General features: G+C 37.9%; 1 protein-coding gene across 1 annotated transcript in view; it reads left to right on the top strand.

Moving 5' to 3' along the window:
• Window positions 1-16,295, top strand: part of si:ch211-186j3.6 (neural-cadherin) — a 410,843-nt gene that overhangs the window by 369,377 nt on the left and 25,171 nt on the right. The window contains exon 35 of the mRNA XM_033991613.1: window positions 4,013-4,257. Within this exon, the coding sequence (XP_033847504.1) occupies window positions 4,013-4,257 (245 nt within the window). The remainder of the gene's footprint in view (window positions 1-4,012; window positions 4,258-16,295) is intronic.

The raw sequence follows: 16,295 nt of genomic DNA, 5'->3' as shown, positions 1-16,295 counted from the left end.
AGCATGCTAACACACATTTCCTGATTATCGGACAGTAATACGCTACATAATTAGATGCAGACCAGAAAGAGAAGAATGCTTGTACTCAAGTAAAAGTATAGTTAGACAGCTAAAAACGCACGAGTACTGCTGTCAAAACTGTATTTAAGTAAAAGTAACAAGTGAAAAATATTACTAGTTACTTTTATAGCACAACTTTTAGCATTTTAGGTCACTCGTTTATTCAAAACAATCAAATGAACCATGTAAAGCAAAGTTAGCGAAACAAAAGTGATCTTAAACCACAATCCGTATATAGTTGTGTATTAGGACAACTGAGATTTGTAAAGTATTTAGTAACGTATATCATTTTAACTAATTATAATTACATGTTAGTATTTTACTCAATGACAAGTACAAGTGCAGGTTTAAAAAATTACATAAAAGTACTGTATAATTACCCCAAAAATGTTCTTTCCACCCTTGGTACAGACAGCACACAGCGAACTTATTTTGACCTCAAGAACTGCTTATCTGTACTGGGGCAAGACAAATTTTGCTCAAATACACGGGGGAAAAAATTGGGTACAGGCTCTTTAAAGCTTGAGTTGTGTTATGCAAGAGAAGCAAAAGAACAAACTTTCTTTCAATTTTTTTTATTTTTATTTTTACGGTTCACCTCTGGCACTTTTGTAGCAGTTTAAGCACCCGCACCTGTGCACTTTGGAGATGGTGATGAAAATGCATGCGCTAATGAGGAGTTGTACAGAGGATTTGTGCTTACTGCCTTTTAAGAGCCGCCTTTGAGTCGCTTGAATAACTTAAACACAGTGTGGAACCTTCACGGCCTCATAACACAAGCATACACGAGGGCATACTTAAGCGTTCTATGAATATAAATATGACACAGAACATATTTTATGGCCTTTACAGTCCAGAGCATCTCCATTTAAATGAAAACCTATGGGAGACATAGCACAGATGTAGAGGGATTTTTGCTACTATTATTAGAATCGAGACATCAATATCTATTCTAACTACTCGAGAATTGTTCTTGGGATTCTGAAAACACACTTCTCCAATACTTTGTAAAGATGTGAGTCTGAGCGTTTCTCCACTGATCCGAAGGTTTGACGGTTCAAATCCAGCTCTCGACATAAACATCACTGGTAAAGCGGTTAGATCCACTGACTCACAGGTTGGCGGTGCGATTCCAGCTCCCACAGATGAACGCTGTTGTTGTATCCTTGGGCAAAACACCTCGCCCCCAGTGTCTGTGTACACTGGTGCATGAGTGTGTGTGAATGGGTGAGTGGTTTCTTGATGTAAAGCTATTTGAGAGTCTTGTCGGTGGAAAAGTGCTATCTCCCTGAGTTCAGATAGGCGTGAATGGCAGGTGGATCAGCCAATCAGGGACAGAAATGTGTTTTGTTCACAACGATGGGCGACCAATGAGCTCTTTCCTTTCACATGATTGCACAGTAGTGTCTGAATCTGACTCGAGATGTGATGGAGGGAGTGATGACCAGCCTGTTTATCCCTCCATATAGAAAATTCAGGGAGATAACATTTCTGGACTAGGCAAAGAGAATTGTCCAATTAGAGAAGTCAAACTTGCAATGAGTCATATTATTGTCATTTTGTATTTGTAACATAAGTTAATTAAAGTTTGCTCAGTTATGAAATGTAGTTAGTTCTAAATGAAGCTCATGTACCGACACAGGGGTCAATATTACATCCATATTAAATTGTTTCATACCGTACTCATTTGCAGAGTTTGAAATCAAGTTAAACTTCTGCAATAAAGATGCACGATCATTTGTAACAATTAAGCACAAGCTGTCATACCAGAGGGTCCTAGTGTGACTGAGAACTTGGGCGAATCCACCAGCTAGTCTCTTGGAGTATGCTAGCTCAGGATCTGTTCCCAGGCACTGCAATATAGCCTTTGCTAGGTTTTCTTAGTGGCATTAAAGGTCCTGTATTACACAAAATTGACTCTTGTGAGCTTTAAGTCATGTTATAATGTTGTTACCTGTTGTTACCTGAATACTCCTTTATTATTGGACTACATCCCTTAAACTTAAAGTGCTCTGTTCCACCTTATGATGTCAGGAAGCGGTAGTTTTCAAGTTACCAGCTATGTTTATCTTTTGTTTAATAGAGATGGGGAATTTCAGAGTTGAAATTATCCAAATGATTCTAGAGAAGCTGTCCTATATTACACAAAATGGATTCTTCTGAGCTTTGTTATAATGTTGTTACCTCCTCAAAAATATACCTGGAGTTCTGGTTTTCTTTCATTCTCACATGTTTAAGTAATTGTTTATTAGTCTGTCTACTTTTACCTTTAGTTCAGTAGAGATCTGCCATTCCAGGTCTGAAATCATCCAAATGATCCTGGTGAAGATGTATGGAGCACTTCCTGTATTATCACATGACATCACAAGGTGGAACAGAGTGTTTTCAGTTTGAGAGATGAACAAAGCTTAAATATGCAGGTTTTGCGTGTTAAACATGTGTGAATGAAACAAAACACAACTCCAGGTACGTTTTTGACGAGGAAACCAATGCCGTAATACATCGTAATACATGCGCACCAGTGTACACAGATACTGGGGGTGAAGTGAATTAAGTGCCTTGCCCAAGGACACAACAACAGCATATTGATCCAAAGTGTGTCTGTGTGCCAGTGTATCTGCTCTACCAGTGATGTTTATGTCAACAGAGGGATTCAAACCAACTTCAGATCAGTGGACAAACGCTCTACCAACTGCGCTACTGTATTTACTCAAAGAGGTACTCAAAAAAAAAAAAAACCTGGTGAGATCTGGAGTCGGTATCGTGAGGTATTGTAAAAGCGTGTGCCGGCAAATGTTAAGACATTGACGCAACAAGCTAAACGATCTCACATAACTTCAAGACATTATTTTCTCCTTATCTCCAAACAGCACCAGGTTACTTGTAATGCCAGTGATCTTTACGCACACAAACAAGTTAGATTAATGGCATAATCTTTTTTACACTGCTGTTTTATGATAAAGTCAGTCACCATTTATTTGCCACAAACAAATCACCGGAGACCCATCTCTACTGTCATCGTGGTGTAGAGCCCAGAGCGGCGCGGTGCACACAGACTGGAGCGCTGAATTAATGGGGTCATAAAATGTTTGTTTGAGCTGTTACACCCAAATGAGCTTTTAATTATTGTGGAGCGTTCTGAAGTGAGGCAGGAAATGTGCTCCTGTCTGCATAAAATCAGCCCAGTTACCGACATTCTGCCATACTCAGCAGTTCCGTGTCAGTGGGGAGATGCATGGAGGAAGACGCGTTTACATTTGATATATTTTTACAGTGGCAGTTTTATTGTCAAATAACAGAAATATTCATCATAATCTTTAAAAAAAAAAAGATAACAAGCTAAAGAGCCCATATTGCGCTGTTTTCTGATCTATGCTGTAATGTTGTTTCCTCATCACAAACAGACCTGGAGTTGTGTTTTGTTTCATTCACACATGTTTAACACACACACACACACTTCATGCATATTTAGGCTGAAATGGAAATCACCCTGTTCCGCCTTGTGATGCCATGTGGTAATAGGATGCTTTTGAGAAATAAAAACACCTGTAAATGCAAGATAGATATGTTTAATGCCATATTGCGGAACATTCCATGCAAAGCAATCCATGGTGACAAGCAGGTGGCAGATCTCCACTAGAAAAATGACATTGTGCCTCTTTAAACAGCCCGATCAGACACACTGAAACTAAATTAATCTTATTTTTTGTTTGTTTGTTTGTTAATTTGTTTGTTTTTTTTTACTTCTAACTTTAAAATTTTACTTCTGCACTCCTGTTATGTACTGTTTTGTTAAAATTACTTTAAAAAAAATGAAGAAAAAAAAGTAAATCTGGATAATCATTTTGGCAGTAAACTACTTCAGGACTGGACAATGCTGTATAACATTTAATGCACTTTTGAATCCTCCCTTTCCTTTCCACATCTTTCACCCGTCTGCTCCTCTTGACAGGTGTCCCCCCGGTCACATGATCCGCGTCAACGGCACCAGGAAGTCATGCGTGTACACCCTGTGTGCTACCCGGCCCTGCCACCGAGGGACCTGCGTGGCTCAGTCTCCCTCCAAGTTCACCTGTCACTGTCCTGAGGGCTATAGGGGACGCCACTGCGAGACCACCCTGGCCATCTACAGGGAGGACGTGGGCCTCAGCTTCAGCTCGCTCTTCGCCATATGCATCTGCTTCATGGCTCTGCTGGGTATGTACAGAACAATACTGCAATACTCTTCAATTTATCGTGTTTATAGTAGATCACAGCAGGTTTTTTGTTGTGGTAGAGCTTCCGATGGTACTGTTCTTATCCGTCCTCCAAAAGTACTCACATTAGCCACGGTTTAATGATATTTTACACTTAGTTCAGTCCTTGTTTAGACCTGATTTAGGTCCAATTGTACTTCAGATGTTTTACGTATTACTAACTGTGAAAAGAATCACTGGAACAGCATATATCTGGCTGAGATTTGTTCCCTTTTTCAACTATATTTGCCACAAGTACACAAGTTAAAGCAACACTGCATAACTTCCATGGAGACAAACATAAGAGGGCCCTGCTCGTAGCCAAATAAGTGTCAGGTTTGTGGAGATGCAAGCCCACTCACCCACCCTAAGGACTCATCTTGTTGTTTTTTGATTGCGATAAAACCCTTTTTTTAGACAAACAGTTGTGAAGTGGGGCTTATGCAGACAGACCAAAACTCATACTTGTGTTAATTAATTAATAGCAACTTTAAAAATGGGACATGTAGAAACACTTATGTGATTACAATACAAAGGCTACATGATTCAGTGCATATATGTTCGGTTACAACAACACCGAAAAGAAAATACTTTACAAAACCAATCCATCTCAAGACTTTTGCCGCCGCCTATATTGTCCACTTGTAATATTGGCAAAGTGTGTGGTTGGTAAGTCGCACGCCCGAGCTGTATCTTCTTTGTCACACACTGAGATCCATAAAAGTGATAACTAGAAAATGAAAAATGTGTTCCAGTCAGGCAGCAGGGCTCTAGATCATCGTGACAGTGCGTAGCCTCCTCCACACTCTCCCATAGGAGGAGTGCGGCATACAGCAATGCAGCCATGTGCTAATAATGTAAAAAAAAAAGGCTACTGTGGCAATTAGCATGTTATATGGGCTTGTCGCTTAAGGCTGTGCTGTTATTAACACGTGTTCGAGGTTTATTCATGGGTTTCGTTTTCGTTTTCGTTCGATGTTTTATGTAACATTTTCAAGGGTTTTTTTTTCCATTGAAACGATATAAACTACCAGTAAAAAGTTAGGACACACCTTCCCATTCAATGCTTTTTCTTTATATTTGCTACTTTATACATCATAGGTACATATTGAATACATGAAATATATGATGCAAGATGTTTGGGATTATGTAGTAAAGACAAAAGTTAAATAACTCTAAATATGTATCAGTTAGAAAGATGATTGCTTCAGTGGGTCAATTGAGTGTCAGGTCAGGAATCGTGTCACATCGTGTTCTGCCTGTTTTCATGTTCATTCCAACTCCAAATCCGTTTCCCAGTATATGCAGCTGCCATTCATTTGCTAATCAGCTCAGTGTAGCCTATATAACTTATGTCCTTTCAGTCCTTTCTAGATTGTTGACCAGTCAAGCGAGACTCTCAAGCTCTGTACTTGAACTACTGATTTCAATTCTGCGTTCTGAAGCTGCATTAATCACTGTTTAATGGACTTGTTTCTGAGTTCATTTTCCCAGCGTGTTTCCCATATTGATCCCCCAAAGTGGAGGAGATTTTAGTTGCTATTAAATAAGACATTTGTTTCTCAGTTGATCATTGCCTGGATTTGTCACATTAAGAATTACCTGTTTGTGTTGACTTGCGTTTGACTGTGTTCTTTGTGTTGTAGTCCAGTTTATTTAGTGACAGATCACGGTAGAAACATCACATCAAACAACAAAAAGAAAAAAATATCCAAGGCAATCCGACTGCTAGCACGTTTTCAGCCATGTTGACCTTTCTTGGGACACACCTGAGTAAAAAGATGCCAGGTGCTTTTAAACAGACCGACAACCAGTCACATGATGCCAAAGAAAAAACATGGCAGAGACAGAAAAACAAGATCATAATGTTGCAATGTGGCGACTTTAAATATGTTTACACATTTTTGATTCAGATTCCTCTAAGTACCACCCTTCGCTTTGTTGGCAGCTCTGCAAACCCTTGGCCTTCTCTCAAAAAGCTTCATGATGTACCGGTGTTCATCCATAATTTTGATGCCTTCAGTGGGAATGACAATGCAAATAGTTATACAAATGAAGAAAAACTATTAAATGAAAAGTGTGTCCAAACTTTTGAGTAATATTTTGTTTTCAATTGTTGATCGCTATGGCAACGGTCCTAATTTTTCACTCTGGTCTGAGAATCAAAGTGGGACAGCTGTGGATTCTGTCCTATTGTACGGAAGTTAGAACTCTGAATACGATGCAAAATCGACTTTAAAAAGCGAGATGAATGTTATGAATGTTTTCCCTTCTCATTTACTCTCTCTAAGTTGTATGTAGAGTGATTCATGCATGTTCGAGTAGTCTTTATACTCCTTTATTCAAACCAGTTTTCACCTTCACTGACATACGCCCACTGCTCTGTACTTACTTTGTTCTCCGGCTTTATTTTCTTAATCAGTGATACATTCAGGGTTCAGCAGATTTAGTCACAAATGGAAAAACAATGATCTGCGAGCGGGACTTTGTTGTGATGATGATTACAGCGATGTCGGCTCCCACTGGGCCCCACAACTTTCTAACCCGGAAGCCAGTGGACTTGTTTCTTTTATCAAGTTGTTTTAGATCAATACTGCGATTTAAAATGTCTGAAATATAATGGATGTCTTAGATTGTAACCACATAGCAGACCAAAGTATAAAGACTTGCTTGCAGTTAGTTGTTGTGTCGTCCTTGGGCAAGACACATCATCATAGTCCAGTCACAGTATGTAAAATGTCTGGTATAACAATAAAATGAATAAAAATCTGACTGTTGACTGCGACAACACTGGAACAAATTTGAAAAAGATAGTTTAAAAAGTCTATGGGTTTTGTATTTCCATTATTATAATAGTAGCTGCTTCTCAAGATGAAGTAACATTCGCATTTTAAACCAGGTGTATTAACAACAAAGCCCACCTCTTCTTTTTTTTTTATAATTATTTATCATGTTCCTATCTTTTATCTATCACAACCCTACTCCAAACCTCCGCTCTCCACTCCAGCCTCCTCATTTACAAACAAACACTTGAAGCCGATCTGGCAAAATAAAGTCGCTAATGCATTCGCGTGTACGGCATTGTTGGGACCGTCACGCTAATGGAGATGTCAGCTCACGGTGCAGTGCGGTGATCAATTTTTCTCCGAGATGCCAAAAACGCTGGCACTTTATTCCGAGCGCTTTAAACTTGGACAGGGATTAAATGGATGGAGTACAGTGAGATAGGGCCTCTGTGGCAAATCCAATCCGGTTCAATGAATGCTTTCAACTAGCCTCGAGCCCCGCGCTAACACAATGAAAGACTGCACTCCCAAAGATACCACGGGCACATCACATGGAGCCCGCCGAGGACAGTTTCAAAAGGGAACCAGGTATTTTGAATTTTTGTCCCATAGCAATTAAATTAAGCTTTGAAATGTTTCTATGCTGGCTAACGGTTAGCAGAGATTTTTTTTTTTCTTTTCTTTTTCTGTCTTTTGTATCTCTTATCAGAAAATTCATTTTCAATAATAGCTCTGAGTAACAAAACAGTTCAATTATAACTCAGGCAGTGAGATTTTAAGGACACTAAGATGTTAATAAAAAGTTTTGAAGAAAAAGCATGAAATTTGATGTGATTTTAAGTCTGTGTATTCATTATTTTTGAATAGCGCCAGTTTTTATATTTTTGTGTTTATCTGAAGCTAGTGTGTAGTTTAGGCGGCTAACGCTAACGCCTCTCTGCATAACCCAAACTCTTGGCTTTTCTTGGGAAACAGATAAACAAGATTCTTCCATGTTGTGAGTTTTTTATTTTACTTTATTTCAGTATTTTTTATTTTCAATTTGAAGTGTAGCTGGCTAACCGTCACTACATCTTCACTAGTCTTTTTGATATTTTGATGTTTACTCAAACCAAACCAACTGACAAATGCATCTAATACCTGTTCACAGAAGGGTTTATATCATTTTAAATTATTAATTTGTCTCTCAGCGAGTGGCATTGACACATTTATGTATAGGCGTACAATAGCCTAGAATAAACTTGTAACTGTCCATGGCCCATCCACCCACCACCCATTAAGTAGGACTATAGCAGGGAGATGGAGACATTAATAATATGTATGTAGTACAGCACTCATACTCTGCATGTGACACAGAACAAAAGGGACACTTCAGATAACAGGAGGTAACATCCATTATCCGAGCAAAGGGGTAGCTGCAATAGAATTAAAGGCTTACATTTTTTATCTTGTTGTTTTTTTTTTTTTTTTTTTGCAGGTTGGTATTGACTGATTATAGATAGACCTGCAAATGTAGTGTTGTGTCTTACTTCACAAGGTGCACTATGGAATTAATCAGGTAGAGGGTCCGACACCTAATCGTCATACTGTGGAACCTGAAATGTTCCACAGTATGACATATTGAGCTTACATTCATTAAATTACGGGGATTTTATTGTTCAAAAATACTTTAAAAACATGCATTCTCACTGTCGGTATACTCACCTCTCCACATATCTGACCTTGTTTCTTTGGAAATTAATACGTTTAATGTCGTGCTGTTGAAAATCCCCAGCAAAGCAAAGACATCGCCATGGAAACAAGCAATTGCCGGACGCTCCACCTGAAAAGTTACAAAGTGCACCTTAAGGTTATAAATGTCTCAGTAACCATTGCGTCACTACCATTATCTGAGATTATGATGGTTAGAGAGTCTGGTTTGTAATTTCTTAAGTGGTTTGTAGGTTAGCTTTGTTTGGCTTTTGACCTATGCTTCAGTTGATGCCGCAAGTCAACCGCAAGTAATAGGGAACCGCAGTGTAGCACCTCGGGATCCATCTCCAATATCTTGCATCAGCAGTTTGGTCAGGAGTGCCAAGATATCCCGTTAGGTTGCTTTCACGTGTCGTCACAACATACTAGAATCCCACTAGTTCGTGACAGAACTGGAGGACAGGTTTGAACTCTATGGTGGAATTTGCTGTTAAACTGTCAGATTGCCAATTTGTTGACTTGGTTCATGGTTTATATCTCTGAAATTTCTGGACCTATGAACACAACAAACAAACAAACAAAATGTGGTAAAAGTTCAATGTCTTCTTTGTCAGCTTAAATCAGTAAAAAGGAAATACATTTTTCACAATAGCTTCAGAAAACTGTGCCGTTATTCAGCCTTGAAGATGTGAATGTTGTCTGTTAAACCCACTATAAGCCATAAGACTAATATTTGTGGATCATAACTTTGGATATTTCGTCCTAAAAAGGTAAAATTCGCCATCAAATCATAGAAAGCAAATTACTGTGCATGTTTTAAATTTGGGGTAACTCAAAAATCCTATTTTTAAAATGTTGTACTTTCAGTCCCGTAAGCATTTTTTTTACACTTCTATGGGGTATTAACTGCTAACATATAACATATTAAGATGACCATGTTACTTTTTGTTTTGAAAATGCTATATTCAGCAAAAAAACATAGTATTAACATGTTTAATACGTTTCGTTTTTGTTTTGGAGACCCTCCCCCCCTTCCTTCCCGTGCAGTCACAACACAATCAGTATGCATTCCACTATTAAAACTACTGCACATCGCATCAGGTTTATGACGTCGTAGTGTATTGTTTTGTACATTTATAAAAAATTACAGTGCAGGAGTGTGGATGTTGTAGGCTTGTGGGCTGAGCTTTGGACAGAATCATACTGCTAACCATAAGAAGGCCCAAGAGAGATCGCTAAATTACCCAAACAACATGTATGAATGACTTCTAAAATCTCTTCAGGCATGTACTTGATGAGGAAGCAACGTTATAACAGAGTAAAAAGCCCCAAAAAGTCAATTTTGCATAACACCCCCTCTTTAGAAATTACTTTTGTTTGATTTTAGTTTTTCTTGCCAGTCACTTTTCTCCACATACAGACTTTGTGCTTTAGAGAATACAATATCCCCATTCGAGCCTATCATTTAGCTAAGTCCCTTTGACAACTGCACTGAAGCGCGGCCCGTTCAAAGGACAGTTTGTAAGTTAATCGCGAGCTTGTCTCTTGTTTGAAACGTTCCCTGAGTGACTGCGTGTTGAATATTCATACCCCTTTACCTTTAGCGCCATGTTTCTATTCCTCAAGGATCGACTGCCGAGAGAAAGCCTGGGGCCTCACTACGCGCACTACCACTTGTCAGTACCGGGACATGTTTGCCTTGTTTAAATGGGGACAATGCAAGGAAATGGTGAAAGGACAAAGTAACATTGACTATAAGAACAAAAGACGCCAGCTACGATATATGTAGACTTGATAATATAGGTGCATTATGTAACCTTTTCCTGGTTGGGGGTCCTTCATCTGCTAGTCTCCAGCGATGTATTGTTACAGTGACGGGCTCGCCTCTTCGCAGATGTGACATTTATTAACTTGACCTTGATTTCTATGTTGAGTTTACACTACATAGACTGTATAAAGAAGTGAACTAAGGGGGTGTGACATCACCCTTAGTGTTCGGCTCTAGAGAAACAAAGCGCATCGAGGCTAGAAGTTATGGGGCGAATTTGAAGCAGCCATATTTGGAATTCCAACCACGAGTATCATAACAACCAAAGAGCCAATCTGGAGTCGAGCCCTTCCTGCGCCGTGCTAAACCAGTGGTTCACGCACTTAGCAACGCTATCAAACCTGTTGCTAACGCTAGCGGGAGTGACCTTGAGCCTGTTTTGTGTGTTATTAATGTTCATATCTTGATTAACGGAAATAAAAGTACCGCAGCAAGTTACATAGACAGTTTTTCAACGTAAAGACTCAATGGAGTAGGAAGCGCGCCCATAATCACTTCCTATTTCGAACGCAGTGGCTAGCAAGTTGGCTATGTCCATTTATATATATACAGTTTATGATAGAAGTACATAAGTGTAATGCATTTCTGTGGAAGATTTCACACAAAGAAATGGCATCTATTTGAAAAAAAAAAAGTTGCATTGTGTACCTTTTTTACAATTGTAAATCATAGGATCTCTCACCATACAATACAATATACGATAAATGACAGACAATACAGATAATTTGATATGGTGTTACCACAAATTAACCTGCTGTTTATGAAATACCTTTAATTTAATGACCAAAATAGTGACTAAATGAACAACTGTCATCTCTCCAACTCCAATCTTTTGTAAAATGTACCCAAAAATTGTCCAACGAATATTTATGGAATTGTAGTGTTGTCACAATACTAAAATTTCTAACTCAATTTTGATACTAAGGAACAGACTCGGTTCACATTACTGATTCTGATGCCATGATGATAGTTAAAAACACTCTTTAGACAAGAGAATGTAATTCAATTCAACATAAAATCAAAGTACTTTCTTTTATATTAACATATTGTGTTATATCTGTGTCATTCCTCAGTCGTCCAGGTTTCATAGTGGTCCGTGGGCGTTTACTAGTCTGTTTTTATCTTTTACTTGTTCTGATACAGCTCAAGGTCATTCTAAAGCTATTCAGGTAAAGTTCATTTCTGTCTTCTGAGTGTGACTTTTAGGATTGATACCAGCTCAATAAGTATCTAGTTTCGATTCTAGTTTTAGTATCGACTAGTATCTGATTTTCAATTCTCTTTACGACATTCTTAATACAGCAGTTCGCTATATCAGTACTGCATCACCAAATTCTCATAATGTATCAGAATTTCAATATTTTGTCTCGTATTCTTATTAAATACTAGCAGAAAAAATATGCAAAACAAGAAAAGCTGGTCTGAATGCCACACCACTGCTGCAGACCTTATTGGCGATTCACAGGGCGGCGTCTTTCTCATTCCACGGATCAGACAGTTCAAATGATCACCTTTTCTGCACACCGCTCCAAACATTTTGCCTCAAAAACCTGCCGGCAGTCACACGTTATAGAAGCATCGCTCTCCTGTGATCGTGCCTGTTTTAAGTGTTAATTACTTGATTTGTAGGCATATAGGACACTGTTTACCCAAACCTGAAGAAAGAGAGATCAATGCTCCCGAGGGTTTGGTAGTAATTTCAATCCGAGATGCGCTCCCGGCTCGATCGGTCAAGCGCCATTTCCAATGAAATTCAAGTAGGAGGAGGAAAGCAGCCTCTTGTGTTCAAATGGCTCCATGTGGTAAGATGTGAGGTTGACCCAAAAGTTAGGAACACAAGAACATTTATTAGAGTATAATTTGTACAGTAGTTTTTAATAATTACTTGGTTTGGTGGAATAGTACCCGTGGTTATATAATCGACAAGAGAAATGCAAAAATACAGGAAGTAGCGCTGACTTCTAAAGCGGAATACATAGGCCTATGTCATCAATGCTGAAAATTCCATCCAAAATAGAGACAATTTACACACAAGGAATTCATTTTTTTCTGCCAATATTAATTTAACAAGATAAATGTATGTGTCATAGATTTTTTTGTTTAATCACCGTAATTGTGTATTTTTATTTATTTATATATTTATACGTTTTGGTCTTTGTTAACCAACCAATATTCATAATGTTAACAGTTATCGATGGACCTCTACGTACGTCATATGCACTTTCTGTGTCCAACCAGGAAATAAAATTATAAACTTCACCAACATTAGAAAAAAATAAAAGAAATACATATAAATAATAATAATAAATTGAAATAATGTATGTTTAAGTGAAAATAGTAGTCTAACCTGCCATATGCAATTAGTTAATTATGTGTAACAAACTGTAAAGTAATCATTTATGAGTGATGACATGTCGACATTCATATAAACCGATTATCCAAGACAAAGAAATTAACAATATTAAGCGAGATTTAATGATTTGCAAAGGATGACAAAAGTTACAGGTAATTAACTAATGAGTATATTTCAGTTAAATCATTTGTCATTTTAAATAACTTATAATAATATACACTGCCTGGCCAAACAAAAAGGTCACACACTCTAATATTTTGTTGGACCGCCTTTTTCACTGTGGCATTGTTTTGATAAGCATCTGCAATGTCACAAGATTTATTTCCATCCACTGTTGTATTAATTTTTCACCAAGATGTTGCATTGATGATGGTCGAGTCTGATCGCTGCACAAAGCCTTCTCCAGCACATCCCAAAGATTCTCAATGGGGTTAAGGTCTGGACTTTGTGGTGGACAATCCATGTGTGAAAATGATGTCTCATGCTCCCTGAACCACTCTTTCACAATTTGAGCCTGATGAATACTGGCATTGTCATCTTGGAATATGCCCGTGCCATCAGGGAAGAAAAAATCCATTGATGGAATAACCTGGTCATTCAGTATATTCAGGTGTCAGCTGACCTCATTCTTGGAGCACAGACTGTTGCTGAACCTAGACCTGCCCAACTGCAGCAACCCCAGATCACAGCACTGCTCCCATCCAGGTGGCAACTTTTATTTTTTTATTTTTTTTGGCCAGGCAGTTTATTTTACCATGGAGTACTTTCCTCAATCAAGTTTTATAATTTAAGTGGATTAGAACTTTTGCAAAACCTCACTTACTATGCAATACAATTACTTTATATTATGTGCCATGTTAAGTATATACTTTCCCTAATTAAACACATTAATTTTCACATATTTATTAGAGAGCTGCAGTAGAACATTTTTATAACTTAAAATGACCCCAATAAAATTCTTAGCAATACTCCTACACCTTTATGAATACTCCTTTATGAACTTTTTTTTTCCTTTTGCTGTGTCACTATGACTCTTAAGTTTTTAGCCAAAGATCTTTTCATCAGTGGTGGAAGGTAATTAAGTAAAAGTAGTAACATCCTGTACTTAAGTCCGTTTTTACAGTGAATACTTTTTACTTTTACTGCACTGCGTTTCAGAGCAGGTACCTGTACTTTTTACTCCACTACATTTTTTTAACAGGGCTGAAAAATAAAAAGTACTTTTCATATGATTTGAGGGGTTAATTTTACCCTGTTCTTGGAAACATCCTGACTTTTGAGTTCAAGCTTCGACTTTGAGACAAAAATACAAAACAAAAATAAATACACAAAACTCATGGGAAAAATGAATGAATTGATTCGTATTGTTACTGTTGACCAAAATAAGTATCATTTTTTTTAATCAATATCACTACATTTACACTTAAGCAAATTAACACTTGTGTGACATACTTGTGAAATACTTTATACTCTTAATGTACATTTTTAGACGGGTACTTTAATACTTTAATATGTAGAGTTTTTCTTGTGATACCTTTACTTTTACATGATGTTACTTCCTTGACCCTAGCCAAGCCGGGTAGTAACAAAAAACAGTCATTTAATAAACAGGATTGTAAAAGGCAAAGTAACAAAAATGGTCTAAAATATTAAAGCAAATGTATAAGCAAAAGAACCTCAACTAAGAAACCGAAAATAACAGGTTTAACACATAACAAGTTTCAGGTCTCGGAAAAAAAAATTGTCACGTATTAAAAACAAGTGACAAAATAAGGGACACATAACACAATACCAAACAGTGTCCTAAAATAAACATGAGTCACATAAACCTACAAACAGAAGCGAGTGACAAAATAACTAAACTAGTGTATCACAAACACAAACTTAGACACAGAGACAAACAAGTGACTAACAACTGAATGAGACGCAGACAAAATGGCATCCTGTCCACAAAGGTCCGCAGCCCCGAGCGGGTGTGTTGAATCTTCTTAAATGCGGGAGACGGCTGCAGGTGATTGGCCAGGCGGGAAAACGGTCCTCCAATCAACAGCGAGGGCTCATACAGACAGGATTTCATGGGGGAAACGGGACAGATTCAATCACACACGAAAAACAAATACAAGCAAATGAAAGAACTTAAGGTTGGGGACCATAACACGTAAGAGTAAAGATACAGAGGTAAAAAATTACTCAAGTAACAAAATTTAGTACTTCATCCACCACTGCTTTTTGTCCAGATGACAGATTAAAATTTTCCTTTTTTTTTCTTGTCATTTCTTGTTTTTTATTGAAATGAGCATCTAGTTCTAGTAGTAGTGATTTCCTTGACAACCCTACAATAAATCCTTTGACATTCTAAATACATACAACTTTTTGCCTAAACAGAATTTCACCAATTAATTTATTCCGAGATCTCAAGCATGAGAGGACTGTCTGCTGTCTCTGTCTCTCCTGTGACTGGTGTACATCTTATTTATTCAGCTGTACTTGACGTCCATGGTCTGAGCTGTCCCACTCAGAGACCCGTCTTGGACCTGCTCCTCTATTGATTGGACTGGGAGAGTGGCAGAGCGGCCCTAGTGTGGATCCCTGGGGTACTCCTCGGGCTTGGACAATTCACAACAGAATTTAGCTGTGAAAACGTCAACGTGACTGCCGACTGAGCCAAAGTCCACTCCAGGCTGCCTCTTGACAATATTAATGATTAATGACCCAGGATTTTGAATTTATCATGCAGCTTGAATATTGATTTAGGCTCTACTAACGGAGTGTAATGTATTCATTCTGATTTTGTATGCTCTCTGTATACAACACTTAAGCAACCATACAATTAGCTCAGTATCTTGCCTGTTAGTGTAAATTACATCTACGAATTATTCCAAACTCACCTGCAATACTCCGAGGAGGTGCTTATGGAACGTGCTAGTAACAACAAGGATTTTTAAAGCTGGAATCCCCCACTTTGGCTCATAGCATTTTAGTTGCCCCCCTCTTAAAATTTCATGAATTGAAAATGTCTTGTTTTCAGGCTGTTTCCATTTGAACAATAGGTTTAGTTTGGTTTACGTGCTGTGACACCCTCTGCTGGCAAGAGAGGGAAGTGACACATTTTGTAATGACAAATTAGAAGCATGGCTATTGTTAATATGAGGCAATCAATCAGATTAGATGTAGTTTAGTGACAACAATTTAAGAATGGAAATTATAAATGCTAGTCTGTTGTTGTTGTTTTGTTTTTTTTTGTTTTTGTTTTTTTTAGTTTTTCAAGAGTTGGAACCAGTGTGTGTCTGTTGAGTACAATGAACAGATTACTTAATTACGTCCATTAATGCAATGAAATG

The sequence above is a fragment of the Periophthalmus magnuspinnatus genome, chromosome 3, assembly GCF_009829125.3.
Source record: "Periophthalmus magnuspinnatus isolate fPerMag1 chromosome 3, fPerMag1.2.pri, whole genome shotgun sequence".
Classification (NCBI taxonomy): Eukaryota; Metazoa; Chordata; class Actinopteri; order Gobiiformes; family Gobiidae; genus Periophthalmus; species Periophthalmus magnuspinnatus.
This window is presented reverse-complemented; position numbering and strand designations above follow the sequence as displayed.